At 47.9% G+C, this 16848-nt stretch overlaps 1 protein-coding gene across 13 annotated transcripts in view; it reads left to right on the top strand.

Moving 5' to 3' along the window:
* Trak1 (trafficking kinesin protein 1) overlaps window positions 1-15548 on the top strand; it is a 114301-nt gene extending 98753 nt beyond the window's left edge. For 6 of the 13 annotated variants that reach the window (XM_078038075.1, XM_078038065.1, XM_078038070.1 and 3 more), the window contains 3 exons: window positions 665-1015; window positions 9828-9930; window positions 12745-15548. In XM_078038075.1, coding sequence (XP_077894201.1) covers window positions 665-1015; window positions 9828-9930; window positions 12745-13543 — 1253 coding nt within the window. In that variant the 3' untranslated portion in view covers window positions 13544-15548. The remainder of the gene's footprint in view (window positions 1-664; window positions 1016-9827; window positions 9931-12744) is intronic. The other 7 variants (XM_078038067.1, XM_078038066.1, XM_078038074.1 and 4 more) reach the window with 2 other exon arrangements.
* Window positions 15549-16848: the final 1300 nt, after the last annotated feature.

Here is a 16848-nt window from a genome sequence, read left to right as displayed (position 1 = left end):
TCCCTCTTGTATTTGTAAAATGATGCTGTGTTGGTTTGGGGCATTGGCATTGGTTGATTAAAATAAAGAGCATCACCAAACCTCCTTGACATACAGTGTAACATTTTACTTAAAAAATTGTTTGAGCCCAGCATGGTGGTGCACACCTATAATACCAGCTACTCAGGAGGCTGAAGGAGGTTTGCAAGTTTGAGGTCAGCCTGGGCAACTTAGCAAGACCCTGTTTTAAAATAAAAATTAAGAAGCTGGGAGTGTTGCTCGGTGATAGAGCTTTTGTCTGACATGTGTGATGCTGTGGGTTCAACCCCTAGTACCCCCCTCCCAAATAAAAGGTTGATTGCTGAAAGTGGTGCCCCCTCTGGGTGTGGTGGGGATTAGTGACTATTTCACAGCAGGAAGGGCTAAGGCAGCTATACTGATATGCCTTCTGCAGTCCCAGAGCAGGCTAGGCCCTACCCTGGGTTCACACTAAGCATCATTACTCTTCCTGGATCTCCCAGATCCACATGTTGCAAAGCTCTGTGTGATAAGGGGACAGACCCTGAAAAAGAGGAATTGTCCCAGTGCTGTTATGCTTGCCACAGCATCTTAGACTCCATCCTAAATCTCCCCCTTACCCCCTCCTTCTCTCTCTCTCTCTCTCTCTTTTTTTTTTTCCTGCAAGGTTCTGCCACCCTTCACCACTGGCAGCAGCTGGCCCAGCCTCACCTTGGGGGCATCCTGGACCCCCGGCCCGGTGTGGTCACCAAGGGCTTCCGGACACTGGATGTTGACCTGGATGAAGTGTACTGCCTTAACGACTTTGAAGAAGATGACACAGGTGACCACATTTCTCTCCCGGGCCTAGCTACCTCCACGCCAGTTCAGCACCCAGAGACCTCAGGTGAGAGGTCCCGAGCACACGTGACTGTCTCAGGCAGCAGAAGTTACCCGAGCCGGCCTCAGGCTTCCCCAGAGGAGATGCAGGAGATGCCAGCAGCCACGGAGGAGGAGGAGGAGGAGGAGGAGGGGTCTGGTGAGGGCACCACAATAAGTCCTGTAAACCTGGCACCTTTACCAGAGGCAGAGTTCTGGGCCATTCTCACTTCTGTTCCGGGCATCATCTGTAGTGGCTCTTTGTCTGTAGCTTCCGCTCGTCTGTGTGGGTGACAATTAAAGCATTCCCATTGTGCCATTCTGTTTTTTAATACAGAGTCTCATGCCTCCTTTTTGTAACAAATGGGCGTAGCCCCTGCCCATCTTGGAGGTGCAGGGATTTTTAAATGGGAGCAGGAGAGGCTGCTAAAAAGAAGTGGGTTATCGGCCTGCCAAGAACGTCAGGACCCTTCTTCCTGTTATCGGTGTCGCCCCATGTCTGAGGGGCAGATTCTAGAGTGATTTCCCGACTGAACGGGGCTGACCTGGGCAGTGCTAGGGGAATTGTGAGTTCTGGGTCATTCTGAAAGCAAATGACAGAATCTGTTACCTGCGGGTTGCACTGAGAGAGAGAAAAGCCCAGAAAACGTTCAGGATCCAGACAACACTTGATAGACCAGCCTTTTGACTTGAATTACTTCAATGAAGGCATATATGTCACTTTCTTTCTAGCTTACACATATTCAAAGTGGAATTTTTCAAAGTGATTAACCAAATAAACCCTAACAGAATGTCATTAAATTCTTCCAGAGGACTCTAGATGAATCTAGAAAAGACATTGAGCTGATCTTGCCTCCCCACTCCCCTACCCCAGTCTCTGAAGGTGAGCCTGAGTTTGTAGAATGACCCATCTCAGTTGCCCCTAGAATGGGAAGCTTTCTACTCAGGGCCCTGGGAGCATGGGTCTGTGGTCACCATATGCCCCAGATAGTTACCCTTTACTCTTCCTGGATCTCCCAGATCCACATGCTGCAAAGCTCTGTGTGATAAGGGGACAGACACTGAAAAAGTCCTGTCATCCTTGTTACATTTCTGAGTCACCACCTTTGAAGGAAGGACATTCATCTTTGTGATTCACAATTTTCATCTGCAGAGACTCCAACATTCCCCACAAAAACACAAGGCAGGAAGGAACCAAGTTTCTTGGTGGTGTCTCCCATCCCTTGGCTAATTTCTGATAGCTGTGGTCAAGAGACTTGATTTGGGCCTGATTTTTCTTTTTCCTTTGTTGTCAACTTCCAAGGAGTCATAGGTAAAGTTGACAATTGTTTAACATTTAGATTTATTTATGGTTTGATTTTTTTAAAGCAATTAAGTAACCAGATTAAGTTTGTGCAAAAATGAAGATGCTTATCTATGTAGTATCTACACAGTCAACAAAGGGCAACTGGCCGTGTTAGCCATCCTACCCCTGTCCTAGTGGCCATCTGGCAGGCAGGTGTCCTTGAAGAACAGTATCTGAGTGACTTGTACTGAAAGGGTAGACAGTGCCTTCCCCACAGCTTTACAGGTAGAAGGTGAATCCAGGAAGTTCAAGGACTACCACTGGGTGCATCTTTGAGAAGTTGAACAGAAGCTATCATGTTGACAAACCACTTCTCTTGGAGGACCAAGGGAGAGAGGGAACTGGTGATGGGACTAAAGTCCCAACCATAAGCACTGGTTTACATAAAAAGGAAGGGAGCAGCTCCTGGTTGAAAGGAGCCAGGAAACTAGTCATGAGGACTAAAAAGTCACCATAAGCAGTGACCGTTCGTCCTAGGCCCTCCTTACTGAAACCTGAAGCAAATCCACCCCAGCAACGTTATTTGAGGTGAGGCATGCACAGTTATAGTTGAAACTGTAGAAGGGTCAGGCTCAAGATATGTGAATTCAAAAAGGAATTATCTAGGTTGTTAAAAGTAATTTAGGGATGGTCTCATTGTTTGAATGACCTAGAGTTCTTTTGAACTTGTTTTCCTGATAAGACCCATCTCTAAAAGCTCATCAGAGGGGGAAGGATGTACTCTGACTTGGCTCTTTTTTTCTCTGTTGGGAATGACAGAGCCATTTTGATGTTTGGAATGTGGAAAGCATTTTACTCTGTACATAAATCATCCTCGAGGCTCCAGGTGGCTCTCTGTATACAACCAGTGAGTCACAGGCAGACAGATGAGCCTCATTGGGAAGACTTGGGGCATCCTCTGTTTGGGGATTTGTATCCAGCTGGTCTGGTCTCTGCTTTGGTCCATCATCCACACTTAGCCACAGTCCTGGGATTCGCCATTCTGTCCAGGAAGATTTCATAGGGAGAAATTCTGAAAACAAGTTGATTAACCTTTTTTCTTAACAACTGGTGTGATGGGCAAACTGGGAAGACTTGTATTTTAGGCACTTTTGTCTAGAGCCTGCTGTCCCGTGTCAGGGGTGGGGGGAGTTTTGAGCACTGAAAAAATTTTATTAATATATTTTAATGTGTTCTTTGAAGTATCACTTGGTGATTTTTTAAAATCCAATGTCTTTAAAAGGATCCATGTTATTGTATTGTAAATAATTTAGATGATTAAAATGGATTATTTTAAACAATATTTAGATTATAGTTTTACTTTATTTCAGTGACATGTTTTTTTGTTCTGATTCACGTAGGAAATGCACTTGATTAGAAACAGTCCATATCTTGTCCTGACAGTGTTCTGTATTTTAGATTTTTATGTGTAGGGAAGAGCCTCTATGTGGCAGACGATTAAGAGTTAAGTTCACACAGTTAAGTCAGTAGTTGGCTGGCCACCTGGACCATTCAGGTGAATTATCTTGGATGCCTTGATCCTTAAAGGTGAAGAAAGTGTGAGATTAAAGCTGTGCCCACAGAAGATGTTGCAGGTCAGTCTATTCACCATTTATACACATGGAGCCCATTTTACCTGGGGAAATATCTGGAATCATGCAGACAGTGGCATCTGATCTGGTAGTGAGTGACCCTGCAGTAGAGATCTGTCATAACTGGGGCTGAGATCCTGAAGTTGGTATTGGAAGGCGGTCACACTTGGTCAAACAGGCCTTGAAAATTTCCCTAAGTCTCCAACACCTGGCCACTAGAGGTGAGAGCCAAGAATCAGCTTTCATCACATCTTTGTTTTATGCATAGGTCCAAATTCCATTCAGGAGCAGTTACAGAGTGTGGGGAAAGGGAACGGAATAGGTCCTGTTGGAAAGGAGCCAGACAGAAAGTTCTGGCAGCCATGTGTTCCTATAGCTTTATCACAGGGCAGGGGCCAGTTGCAGTACACCTTCATCAGCTTGTATCCTGTCTTGCTTTCAGTCAGTCACACTCATGCCCACAGAAGTGGGTCCAGATAAGCTCGTGAAGGAAAGGTGGCCCAGGGACCCAGCAGAACCAGACAGAAAAGGCTGGTACACTGATTGACAGGCCTTCAGATGTCTTTGGTGTAGGGAAGTTCCTTCCCAATGTCTTGTGTGAGGAAGCACTTTTTGATCCAGCCTGGCTCTACTGCAGTCTGCCCACACCCACCCACATCAGGACCTGCGGAGGAAGCCCCTGTGCTCTTGCATCAGCATGTATGTGAAGCCAGAGCAGAGCAAGCCAACTGCAGCTTGGAAGTTGAATAATGAAGAATGAGAATCGAAAACCAACAGCATAGAGCCAGCCCTGCTTAGAACTTCCAGAGCAGAGAGCACTTGCTGAAAGCAGTTTCTTTATGGTGTCCTTACCTGGGAGAACCACAGGAGGTCCCTCCAGAGTCCAGAGGCTCCCACATGGGTGCTGACTGGTGAGCATCAGCTCTTGATTCTTCTTACATGGAGGGGCCTTTGTGGAAGTACTCGCCTGTCAGGGTTCAGTGCAAGGGAGGAGTGCCCTCTTGGACTGGCTTTGAAGACGCTAGCAGGAAAGGTCTCCAGACAGCTCAGCCAGGCAAGCTCCCCTGCTTATTGGTGTCAGCCACAGAGAGAAGGACAGAAAGACAGAGGGCATGCAGGTGAGCTTGTTGACATCCAAAGGATCCATGGAGATTTTTGTACTTGCCCTTTTAATAGCATTCTAAAAAAATCTCTTCTCTAGATGATACCCCAGGGGCACTTGAGAGATTTTCTGGCCCTCTGCACAGTGCTGTGAAATTGTTCACCTCTTAAATCACATACTTTTTAGATGAAATACAGTAATAGCTTGGTGTAGTAGGATGACTAGACTTTTAATTTTGCAGGAACCAAGAATAAGTTGTACAGAAACTGGAAAAAGATTCTATGCTGATGAGGTTTAAAATCTCCATGTGCCTGACCAGCAGGGGCCCTGGAGTTTCCTCTGAGTTACAGGACCAGATCAGGGCTGTGTCCAAAAAATGTTTGAGAAGCAGAGAAGAGTTACCTGGCCCATGTGAGGCCTGGTACGCAAGGGCTTAAAAAGTATCATTATATAGTTGTATAGTACTTTTTAGTTTAAAGTCACTTTTTATCTTATTTTTTTTTAAAGTGATGGGCCACTTTATCTGAACCTACTCTTCATAATATCCCCCACTCCAAGGGAAATGCAGTTGAAACCACATTGATCGCTCTTACCATATTGGTGTTAATGATGGATTGTTGGGCCCGTGAGAGTTTATGGAGCTTTTTGTGTATGAATTCATCATGGAACTTTTTTTCCCCCAGAAAAATTCATAGGCAGAGTTATATAATGAAGTGACAGGAAAATCTTTAACGCATTTTTCTATGCCCCTGTATTTTAGTCTTTTAGGCAGAAATTCTAAGGCATTGCTTTGCCTTTTTTGTGTGTGTGTGGGGGGAGAGGTAAATGGAAAGGGAGCTATTTCTCATGTAGGTGACAGGCAGGGAGATATTCTCCTTCTCCCCTCCTCTTCCCCTTAAACAAAATTCAAAGTCATTACAAGCCAAGCATTTTAAAAAGATGTACTGATATTCTTAGGGCTTAGTTCAAGTCGTGCCTTTAAGTTGGGTTGACAGTGGCTTTTACTGACAGTAGCTTTGTTTTTGCTTAGATAGAAAAGCCTGGCCCCTGGGTGCTACCCTTAATGTGGCAGCTACTGGAATAGGCGGTGCAGGGAGGAGTGTATGCGTATGTTGGTTATGAATTTATAGAAATTACAAAGACCCAAGTCCTGACAGCAGCTTCAACACTACATGGTCAGGTTAAGAAAAGGAAAAAAAGCTCAAGATCATTTCCTTCATTTCACACAAGTTGGTCCTTTCCATGAAGAGTGGGGAAGAGAAAATAGAAGGCCACTGTGCACCACAAAGACAGGGTCCCTGTTTCCAAGATTTTGAGATGCATTTGAAAAAAAATTTGCACCACAGGTATTTTTAGAAATTATTTATGTGCCTTTAAAAAAAAAAAGATTTGGGTGCATGGCATGTCCAGTATTTCTCCATCTCAAAGACCTCTCTTGAAGCAGCTGGGTGTGTGCTGCATCTCCCTAGAGACACACTCAGTGAATGTTGCTCTCTTCCATAGCTCTGTGTCTCATGAGGGCTCTTTGAAGGACTAGATTCTGTGATGGCTTTTAGAGAGCAAAAAACTTTTGTTGAACCTAGCACGTTTCAAATTTGCCCTTCCCAGAGGATGGGAGGGGAGCACCACTGGGACTGATTAAAATGTATGAGTTAATGTGTTTTGTGGGCAAGCAGATGGAGTCGTCCTTCAGCCGTTGTGGAGATTCTGGGCCGACCAGAGCTTCCCCAGCCTTGTGTGTGTTCCTCTCCTCTGTTTTGGGCTGTAGAGAGGCAGTGGGCTTTCTAGCCTGAGCCTTCAGGAGGCCTGATTGCTCCACAAGGCAGCATCCATGCAGATTTATATGGCAACTCTACTGCTGTGTTACTACCACTGGTGGCAGCCAAAGAATCCCAGTTACTCAGTTCTCCAGTCAGGACCAGGCATCATGGAGCATGGGCAGTCAGCGCCACTTACCAAGTGGACCACTCCAGGCAGAAAACGCACCAGGGTTGCATCAGAGAACAGGAGAGAAGGGTGACTGTCAGCCGTAGAAAGCCCTCAGTGTGTGAACCTGCTGCTCACCAAAGACGGGTGCTTATGTGTGATGTGTTTTCAGAAGAAAAAACCTGCAAGCTAACTACCTACAGTTTGCCAGCGTAGAAGAGTTTGAATAATCGAAGATTAACTGAGTTTAAAACTTACCAAATTCTATATCAGGATCAGAATTCAGAGAGAGGAATAGCAATTGAATATAAGAAAAGTCTGGGGCTCTTTATTGGTAAATGTAAATTAATACATTTTAATCCCTGCACATCAATTTCTTCTCAGCCTTTTGACTGAGATCAAGTGTAATACCTCCCCCATCCACTGTAGCACCCAGGAACCTTCTTGTCAGGTTGAGGGAGAGAGAGGAAGAATTTAAGTAGAGAAAGCATTAATTCTAAGAAGTCCTGTCCTTCGTGTCCCCAAAGTGAGCAGCATGAGATGAACCCACATTACCATTTTCTGAAAAGAACTTTAGAGGGGGAGGGGCTTTGGTGTGTGAAATAGTCTTGGTGACTTCCGGAGTGAACCCTCACCCTGAGCCCCTGCTGCCTGCCAAGAAGAAGGTTTTACATGTATCTTGGTTTGGGAATCTCCTCTCTTCCTGCACCCAGGGCTGTCGCAAGCATCCCTTTGCTTCTCTGTGGCAAGCACGAGGAGCTCTGGCAAGCCCATCCCCAGGTGACTCACTGTCTCTGTGTTGTGTCATCCCAAGGAAGGGAGGTGCAGCAGCGGCCAGGCCATCCATGGTGACACGGGAGAGCTCCTGCATCCAGGCATCCCAGTGGTATTTTGGAGGGGCCGAATCTCCCGCTTTGGCACTTTTGACCCTCATTGATCTTCCTTGGTCTTCTAAAGCTATCCATTGCTCTGGGGAGTGGTGACTTCTGAATTTTTAGCAGCCTTTTCTTATCCCCAAAACCCATTTGTTTAAGATGGGTTTTGCTTCTGTTGATGCAACTGTATCTCTAAAACATCCTTCTTACCCTACCTGTTGTGATCAAAGACCTAATACTTAATGGGGTGGAGGAGAAAGTGTGCATTTGTGACCTTTTCATTTGATCTTCTGGCCATGTGTTTTGATGGGGGTATATTCCTAATGTTAAATTCAGCCTTGCCTTATTTGATTTTTTTTTTATGTTCTCTCTCTTTCAACTGTTTTGTCTTAATTCTACCTGTTGACTGCTTTTTCCCCCTCTCCTTCCTGAATAACCCATCATCCCTGATATCTGGGATGGCTTTTCCAGGCCTTCTGTTGCTTCTGTTTCTAGACTTTATTGCAGCAAGAGAATCGTGATTGTTCGGTTGCCTTCTCTTCATAGCTTCATCCATTTTTTTTTGGCTTGCAGCAATTTTTCGGTTATCTGAGTTCCTGAACCATTTCATTTATTGCTTGAGGAACAAAGATTCATAAAGGCTATTTTAAATGATTTTTTCCCCCCTCTCCCTCCCATTTGCCTGGATCTCCCAGTGGCTGAGAGGCTGCTTGCCATGCCAGGGGCCACGGGACCCTCCTTTCACACACAGAGCCCCACCAGACCACAGTTGGGGCATAGCATTCTTGCCTTGCTCCTCTGGCCCTGCTCACCATTTTTGTGCTTTGGCTTTGTCCTCACTTCCTTCAATGTATGTGCCTCCCATTTTTTTTTTTTTTTTTTTGGTTATCATTTGTTGTTTGTTTCATCTGGTTCCTGGTTTTCTTTTACGACACAGTCAGCTGTGTGTGCATCTGTAGGGTTTGGGGCACCAATCAGTTATGTTTTGTTTGCCTTTTTTTTTTTTTTTGTCAAACCCGAGAGAAAACGTCCCATAAGGAGCTAGAAGTTTCTAGTTCACAGCCTTTGGAATCTTCCTGGCCTTTGACTCCTCATGGCCTCTGAGATCCTAATCCGTTTTCTCCCAGGAGGTCTCTGGGGGGCTGAGCTGCTGCAGGGGCACAGGTGGGTGGGGAGGGTCGGGAGGATCATCCCAGGACATCATTGTGCATGCTTTTTGGTGCAGCCTGTTTTTTTTTTTTTCTTTTTTTCTTTTTTTTCCCCTAATGCTTGAGTTATGAATGAGGATGACCTCTACAATCATGATGTCTCGTGACTACTTGTTCTTTCGCCAGCTTTCTGATGCATGGTCTTAATACCTGTGATTTTACTTTGCTCCAGACCACAATCTTCAGCCGCCTCAACAACCACCTGTAGGAACATTAAAAGGAAATAAATTGAGGATCCCTTGTTGCTCTCTCGACTTCACTTGAAATCAGACATCCTAGAAATGGCAAGAAAGGAGCCAGGGGGAGGTGTCAAGGAGGGAGCAGTGATGCCACTTGCACCACTGTGTGTCAGACATTGTCCTGGAGCTGGGGCACCCCAGAGGCCCCTGATCTCTGAACTCTTGCCAGGTTGCTGTTGAGGCTGCTGAGATCGCCACCTCCCACCATGTCAATCACAGGTGGACAGTAGTGGAGCCAGCTTCCCGCGCCCCTTTTTGTATGAGCAGAAAAGGGAGCAGCACAAGCCTTGCCTAACTGCCAGGTGCCAAGTGCCTCTCCCCGCCCCCTCCATCCCCTCCCCTGGGCTGAGTTTTGGCACCTGTTTGCCCACGTAAAGCAACAAAAGAAGAAAGCAGATCCTGACCTCTGTGGAGGAAAACCAAATTTACCCCCAAGGCCCATTAGTACCTCCCCCTGGAACTGGATCCACTACTGGCCCAGGAATATGATGAGGAACCCTGTCTGGATTGGGCCGGAAGCTGGGATCCGATGTTCTCCAGACCAGTGCTCAAAAATGTGGTCGTTTTTTGAGGGACCACCTTCCTCACCCAGATCCAGTTCACAAGGTAGCTCATCACTTCTTGCATCTGCTCAGGGCTGTGCTGGAGTTTTGTTTTTACCGTGGTATACTTGGATGCAAGGAATATGTTTTGTTCCCCGATTTAGCGCACCACCCTGGGAAGTGCATGTCACAGACCAACTCCACCTTCACCTTCACCACCTGTCGCATCCTGCATCCTTCAGACGAGCTCACGCGGGTCACACCAAGGTAAGGGTCCCTGGCCCCTGGTGGGCAGAGGTGGGGTGAACCCAGGCACTCCCTTTCCTGCAAGGCTTCCTATGGAGCAAAGTGAGGTCAAGGAGCTCATTCAAAAGCCAACTCTAGCCATCTTGAGCATTTTAGGAGCATTTATAGTCACCTGTGCTGAGTCAGAACTTTGCTTTTGAATTGAACCTCCTGTTGATTCAGATGCAGGGGAGATGGAGAAACCTTCACCCACCTTTCATTGCCCTTTTCTTGGCCCTGGAATTACTCTCAGGCCCTTCCCAAACAGGTGAACAATTGAAATCCAACAGACCTGCAGCCAAATCTGCTGGATGTTTGCCCCAGAGCTTGCCAGTAGAGCATGGCGTTCTTTCATGGTGGAGTTACGGAGCTCTGTGGAAGCCCTTGTACCTCTGTAACAGGCCCCAGGAACCATGCACCACAGCCAGACTATAATGACCCAAATGATAAAACTCCAAGACCAAGCCAGAGCCCAGCATGGTCAATTCCTTCTAGTGCAGCATCTGGCAAGAGGCCTTGTATGTCGTGGGTTGGTCTGTTTGGCTTGATCAGCTGCACAACTTCCCTCCACACCTTCCAGTGAAAGGGAAAGTTGTCTCCCCAACCTAACAGAATGCCCCCCTCAGCCATTCCCTCTGTGGTGCAGTCAAGCAAGATTCTGAGGTTTAGGGAAGGTAAGGCTGAAAGGAAGGGAGGTGAGACGGGCCAGCTTAGAGGGAGCAACCATCCCCAGGAGCACCTTAAACTATGAATAATTCTCCGCAGGTCATGTGAGGAGGACCACGAAGCAGCACTGTGCCCCGCTGAGCTGAGAGGAGATGTAGGGCAGAGTCTGAGCCCACGGGCGAGGCAGGGGGTGAGCACACGGCCAGTAGTGCCTGCCCTGGCAGGTCACATGGAAAGAGCTGTGTGTGCACGCGTGGCCGCCACTAACCCGGGGACTGAGGCTTGGATGTGTCTCTGTGGTTGTGCCTGGCTAACAGAGCCTTGACCGTCCACACCCCTAACTCTCTAAACTGCCCCAGCAAGTCGAGTGCCAGCGCTAATACAGGCCTAACCCGAAGGTCTCATCCTGTGGATCTCTAAATTTTAGTTCTGTCTTCTCCATCTCCCCTGTGGCCCAGAAGAACCTGGTTTTCCCATCCTGTGGCTCTGTGTTTGGAAGAGGCTGTCTTTAAAGCCACAGAACTCACCTCCCCAGTGAAGGCTGGTGCAGGGCAACTAGATGCCCTTTCTACCTACAGCCTCAGAATGCAGACTGCACCCAAGTGGATCTTCATCTGGAAGACCACCCAGCTGTGTCCCGGACCAGGAAAACCATAGGAAGTCAGGAGTATGGAAGGGCTTTCTTACCAGAGTTGGAAAGAAAGGTAGCCAGAAACACAATGAAATTTTTCTGAGGATGGTCACATAAGGTTTTAAGTCTAGAATTTTTTTTTTTTACCCTGTCTTAATGATACATCAACATTTGTAAAATTCTCCCTGTGCCTTTACAAAATCCACATTTTCAACCACAGGAATATGCTGTGGTTTCTAATCTCACATTTCTCAGAGTACTCCTGATCGGCCAGCTTACTCCCTCCTTAGCTTGTGGGAGATGGCCCTGTTCTGTGGTCACTGCCCTTGCTGATTGGCCAGTGGGGAGGTCACCTGAGTGTGGAGCCACATGGTGTTTCCAGCCTGTATTTCTGGTTGAACTGTTTCCCAGGAAGGGCCCCTTTGGTCACTCCAGGGACCTGCTCCAGAAGGGGTCCCCTACCTTCCCTTTATGTGCTCTGCCCATGGTTTTTGGTCCTCCCCTGGCCAGGCTGGGGACACTCATCTGACCTGCCCCTTCCAAATCGGAGGGCAGGTCCCAGGAGACCTTTGGAAGGAGGTACTATTTGCCCTTGGCTGCTCATTCAGAAGCAGGAAAGGGCTCCCTCCTATTTGTCCCCCTGCCCCATCCCTGGAGCAGCTGTTAAAAATCAGTCTTCCTTGTTTTCATAAGCAGACCCAGAAGCCTTTCCCCCTGTTCCCCTCCTGTAGACTTCTTTGTCTGCTGGGCCCCTAGGGGTCCTCAGCAGGACACTGAGTGAAGGAAGGATCTTTCAGCTTTCCTTTAGTCACTCAGGAGCCTGAAGCTGGGAAACTCTGTAAATGAAGGTCCCATAACACAGGGCATGACTTCCTTCCACTGACCCCATAACTCTGCTCATCAAAATGAGTTTGGACAGCATGTGAAGGTGGTGAGGGGCAACAAGGTGCAGAGGAGAGAGTTCTGCCCTAGTGGTCAGGAGGCTGAGGTGCTCGCCACCTGGCCTTGGCCCACCCATAGTTCTGGTTAGTGTTTTGCCTGAGGGAAAAGTAGGGATTAGGAGGGAACAGTGGAATTTGAGTGGATTTGGTGGGGGAGGAAGGCCTCTTTGCCAATGAACTTCTTTCCCCATCTGAGAGCATTGGGGTCACTCAGACTTTAGATCTGGGTTATCCACTTAATACCCAGGTGTGACTAAGAAGCCACCTAAACTTGGAGCTGTTTCTTGGTCTGCAAAGGGAACAGTTACACCATGCAGCAGAGGAGAGCAAAGAGAATCACATGCATCTTCCATCAACTCACACCAGGGCCCTACTTAAGGGATTCCCAAGCCTCCATGGGTGAGGGGAAGAAACAGATGTGGACAGAGGTGTCTGGGGCTCCCATTGCAGGGAGTCCTCCTATTATGTCCCAGGTCCAACCCTATGGAATGACCACTGACCCTTCCCATGGTGCTCACGGGCATTTCTGATGGGTAACCTGTCATCTTTTCCTTTCAGCCTTAACTCGGCCCCGACTCCAGCTTGTGGCAGCACTAGCCACTTGAAGTCCACACCAGTGGCCACGCCATGCACTCCACGGAGACTGAGCCTGGCCGAGTCCTTCACTAACATCCGGGAGTCCACGACCACCATGAGCACATCCCTGGGGCTGGTGTGGCTGCTCAAGGAGCGGGGCATTTCTGCGGCTGTGTATGACCCACAGAGCTGGGACAGGGCTGCCCGGGGCTCCCTTCTACACTCCTACACTCCCAAGATGGCTGTGATCCCCTCTACCCCTCCGAACTCGCCTATGCAGACGCCCACGTCCTCCCCGCCTTCCTTTGAGTTCAAGTGCACGAGCCCTCCCTATGACAACTTCCTGGCTTCCAAGCCAGCCAGCTCCATCCTGAGGGAGGTTAGAGAAAAGAAGAACGTCAGGAGCAGCGAGAGCCAGACGGACGTGTCCGTCTCCAACCTCAACCTCGTGGACAAAGTCAGGAGGTTTGGGGTGGCCAAAGTGGTGAACTCAGGGCGAGCCCATGTCCCCACCTTGACTGAAGATCAGGGACCTCTCCTCTGTGGGCCTCCAGGGCCAGCACAAGCCCTTGTTCCTGGAGGCCTGGTACCCGAGGGCCTTCCCCTCGGATGTCCCACCGTCACCAGTGCCATGGGTGGACTGCAGCTCAACAGTGGCATCCGACGGAATCGCAGCTTCCCCACCATGGTGGGATCCAGCATGCAGATGAAAGCCCCTGTGACTCTCACCTCGGGCATCTTGATGGGTGCTAAGCTCCCCAAACAAACTAGCTTGCGGTGAGGTTGGGGGGCCTGTGCCCCGGAGGAGATGGACATTCTCCACCCTGTTCCCTGCCTCCCCTGCCCCCTGCAGCGCACTCTCCCCCTCTTCCCATCCCTGTCCACCTCCTGAGCTAGACAAATCAACCTTGTGCCTAACGGGGGAAGAGTGGAACTTTGTAAAGTGTGTACATAGGACTTGGAGACCTTGTGTCTGCCCCGCCCTTTCTTCCAGTCCCACAGGAAGTGCCCCCGCACTGTCCTCTGGTGAGGACTTCACCTGTGGATTCTGGGAATGGTGGTGTCCTTTCTTCTTTCCTTTTGAGAAGCACTGAAACTCCCAAGTGTGTTCTTATCCTATGGATAGGAACCAGTGAATCCTGTGTCTGACAGCTCCCCACCGCACCCCAGGGGCTGTCAAGTGGCCCAGGTTATAATGCATCTGGCGCCCCGGGGTGTCCTTGGATGCCTCGCCCACCCTAAGAGCCTAAGGGGCCTCCATCCTGGTCACAGGCACCTGGCATAGCTTTTCACAATCGAGAGCTTTTCTTTCTTTTACGGGTGGCCCAGCTTCTTCAAGACCGTCACTACTCTGCCTCAGTGGACAGTTGTTTCCCTTTTCTAGGTGTGATCTTTTCTTTTCATGCCTACAACTTGAAGTCATCCTGTGTTTTGTAATCAGCTGTCAGGCCACACGGCTGACCCGGAAGAGAATGTATTCACACTCCCACAGCTTTGTTCAGCAGCCCCTCTGTGTTCTGTGTGACGTTTTGTTTTATTTTTTCCATTTTTTTTTTATACATACACGCAGGGAAGCCATGGTACTGGCAGTGTGTGTTGTCTGTTTGGTTCCATGACACCAAAATGCAAATTTCAAACACACCGAGTTGCTAATGAGAGAGCAGCTTATTCCTGGGACCCAGTGTCACAAGCAGGTTAATTGAAGGCCAGACCCAAGACAACTCTAATAGCAGGAAAAGGGATAGGAAAAAGACTCCTTCAAGAAATTTGTCAACCGTAAAGGTAAAGGAGAAGAAACCCAGCTAAACCGTACCCACCTGGTCAGGGCAGGAATGGGGCATGTGTCTTCTGCTGGCTCAAGCTCTTGCTCTGAAATGGGCAACCCACTCTTACTCATGGGGTCGCCATTCAGTGCCCACACATTTGCCCTCTTGTTTCAAAACAGGATGGTCACAGTGAGATAGTTTCTTCCCCCCAAAGCGCTTAGTCTCCTTGTGCCTCCTTTTGTGCTTAGGGAGAGATTAGAGGTGCTTATGAAAAGAACCACACGCCCACAAGAGAGCCTGGTCTTGTTGCTGTAGCCGATTAAGTTGTGAACTTTTATTTATTCCCCGTGTGTGCCGTATTTTAAGCAAATACCCTTCCATCTCCAGTCTGTGTGTCTGTGGCATTGCAATCCAAGCAGATAACTTATTTATTCTAATCTGGGAACACTGCCCACCAAGGTGTTCCATGACCACCTGTTCCGGATATTTGTGGAAGGATAACATCCTCTATACATGAAATTGTCATTCTGTGCCCTCCCTCCCAGCTAAAGATGTGAGCTTCAGTTGAGTGAGTTTAACCTTACATCCACCAAGGCTTCTTTGAGGAAGTCCCTGAAGAGCCAGCTTCGGTCCCATGATTTCAAAACCATTTGTCCTCTGACTGTGAGAGCGCTGGTTATGTTCTCAATTTCCCCTCACCCTAGTGTTTCCGGACTCTCTGCAAGTAACTTACACCTTTTTTATTTGAATGTATTTTAAAGCAGTAGGTTGAATAACAAAGGAATATGAAAAACCATGGACTGATCGGACCACTTTATGTACTCAGAGAGGACCCACCCATCAGGAACACCAGTGTAAAAATGGGCAATTCAGAGGTTGCAGTATTTAGTATAGTAAATAAATTAAATGATCAACATTATGCAACCACTACCAAAAAGTGAGTTGTAACACATCAAAAAAATCAATAAAATTTTATTCGCTAACAAGTATCAATAAAATAAATTCAAATGATGGAAACCACCTTAGTTTCCTGACTAGTGTCTTCTCATCATCCAGGAGATGGCTTTCTCAGACTTGAGGGTGTTCATTTCTTTTCGGGAAAGTAAGTGAAAGGCATACACCCCCCGTGCTGCTATAGCCTCCCTTTCTTCCTACAGGAGACCATATCTTATGGTGAGATACTTTCCCAGTCAAAATCTTTTTCCCCTCTCAGGGCTACACCCTGTTCCTCTGTGCACACCTACCACAGTGAAAGCAGTACAGATGGTCATGGAGTCAGTTCTAATCTTTTGCTATCACAGCACTGATGTGAAAAAAGCTTGCATCTATGTGTTTTCCCACATATGTGAGCACGTCTGTGAAACCAGTTCCCAGGCAAACATTACCAACTGCCGTCTGGGGAGTCATGTTAAGAGACTTAAGAACCAAGAACAGTGGAGGCCCACCCGAGGGGCAGTTGACAGAAGAAGGAAAGGATCAGATGCAACTTATTCTGCCACCTTGGTAGGTGAAGGCTGTGAAACCCTGCCAGCGCTAGTGGGACATGGCACATAGATTAAAACCAGATACCACCATTCGGTATTGGTGTGACCTTGGGCAAACCACTTGTCCTCTTTGGGCCCTCCCTTTTGAATCTGTGAAATGGGGACAGTAATTACACCTTTGGGTTAATTAGTTGAGAAAGTATGTTTTGAGCACTTACCATGTGCCAGATGGTTTAGGTACTAGAGGGACAGTGATGAACAAGAGGAGTCCTGCTGTCATGGAGTATGCAATCTACCGAACGGAGGAGGACAACACCCCACAGAATAAGAAGGGGTATGCAGAGAATTACAGCAGAGGGGTGTGAGGGAAGGGCAGCCTCTTCTGATTGGACAGTCAGGGAAAGCCTCTCCAGGGAGGGGCATTGAATCAGCCATTTGATATCTGGCCTGGGTGTGTTTGGGCAGAGAGAGGAGCTGGTGCAAAGACCCATGGATAGAAAAGTGAGGATCACAGAAAGAAGGCCCATGTGTCATTTGCTGGTAGGATAATGGAATGCTGCGGCGTCAAAGAAACCATGATACTCACCAAAGAGTCCATCTGATCACCATATTTCCCAGCCACTGCCATTGAGCAGGCCAGTGGGGCTGTGAGCAGCAGGAATCCCAGGCACGGTTCTGCATGCTCCTCTCTTTCTGTGTGTTAAAGCTCAAAGCCACACACTGGAATGGTGGAGTCTCCATCAGCCAGCATCTCCAAGTACTTAAATGAGTATTCCCCATGAACCTGTGTTAGACCTGTCATCTGAAAGAGAACTAACTAAGCGTTTGTGTCAAAC

The sequence above is a fragment of the Ictidomys tridecemlineatus genome, chromosome 2 (genome assembly GCF_052094955.1).
Source record: "Ictidomys tridecemlineatus isolate mIctTri1 chromosome 2, mIctTri1.hap1, whole genome shotgun sequence".
Lineage (NCBI taxonomy): Eukaryota > Metazoa > Chordata > Mammalia > Rodentia > Sciuridae > Ictidomys > Ictidomys tridecemlineatus.
Note: the sequence above shows the minus strand (reverse complement) of the source record. Positions and strands in the feature narration are given on the sequence as shown.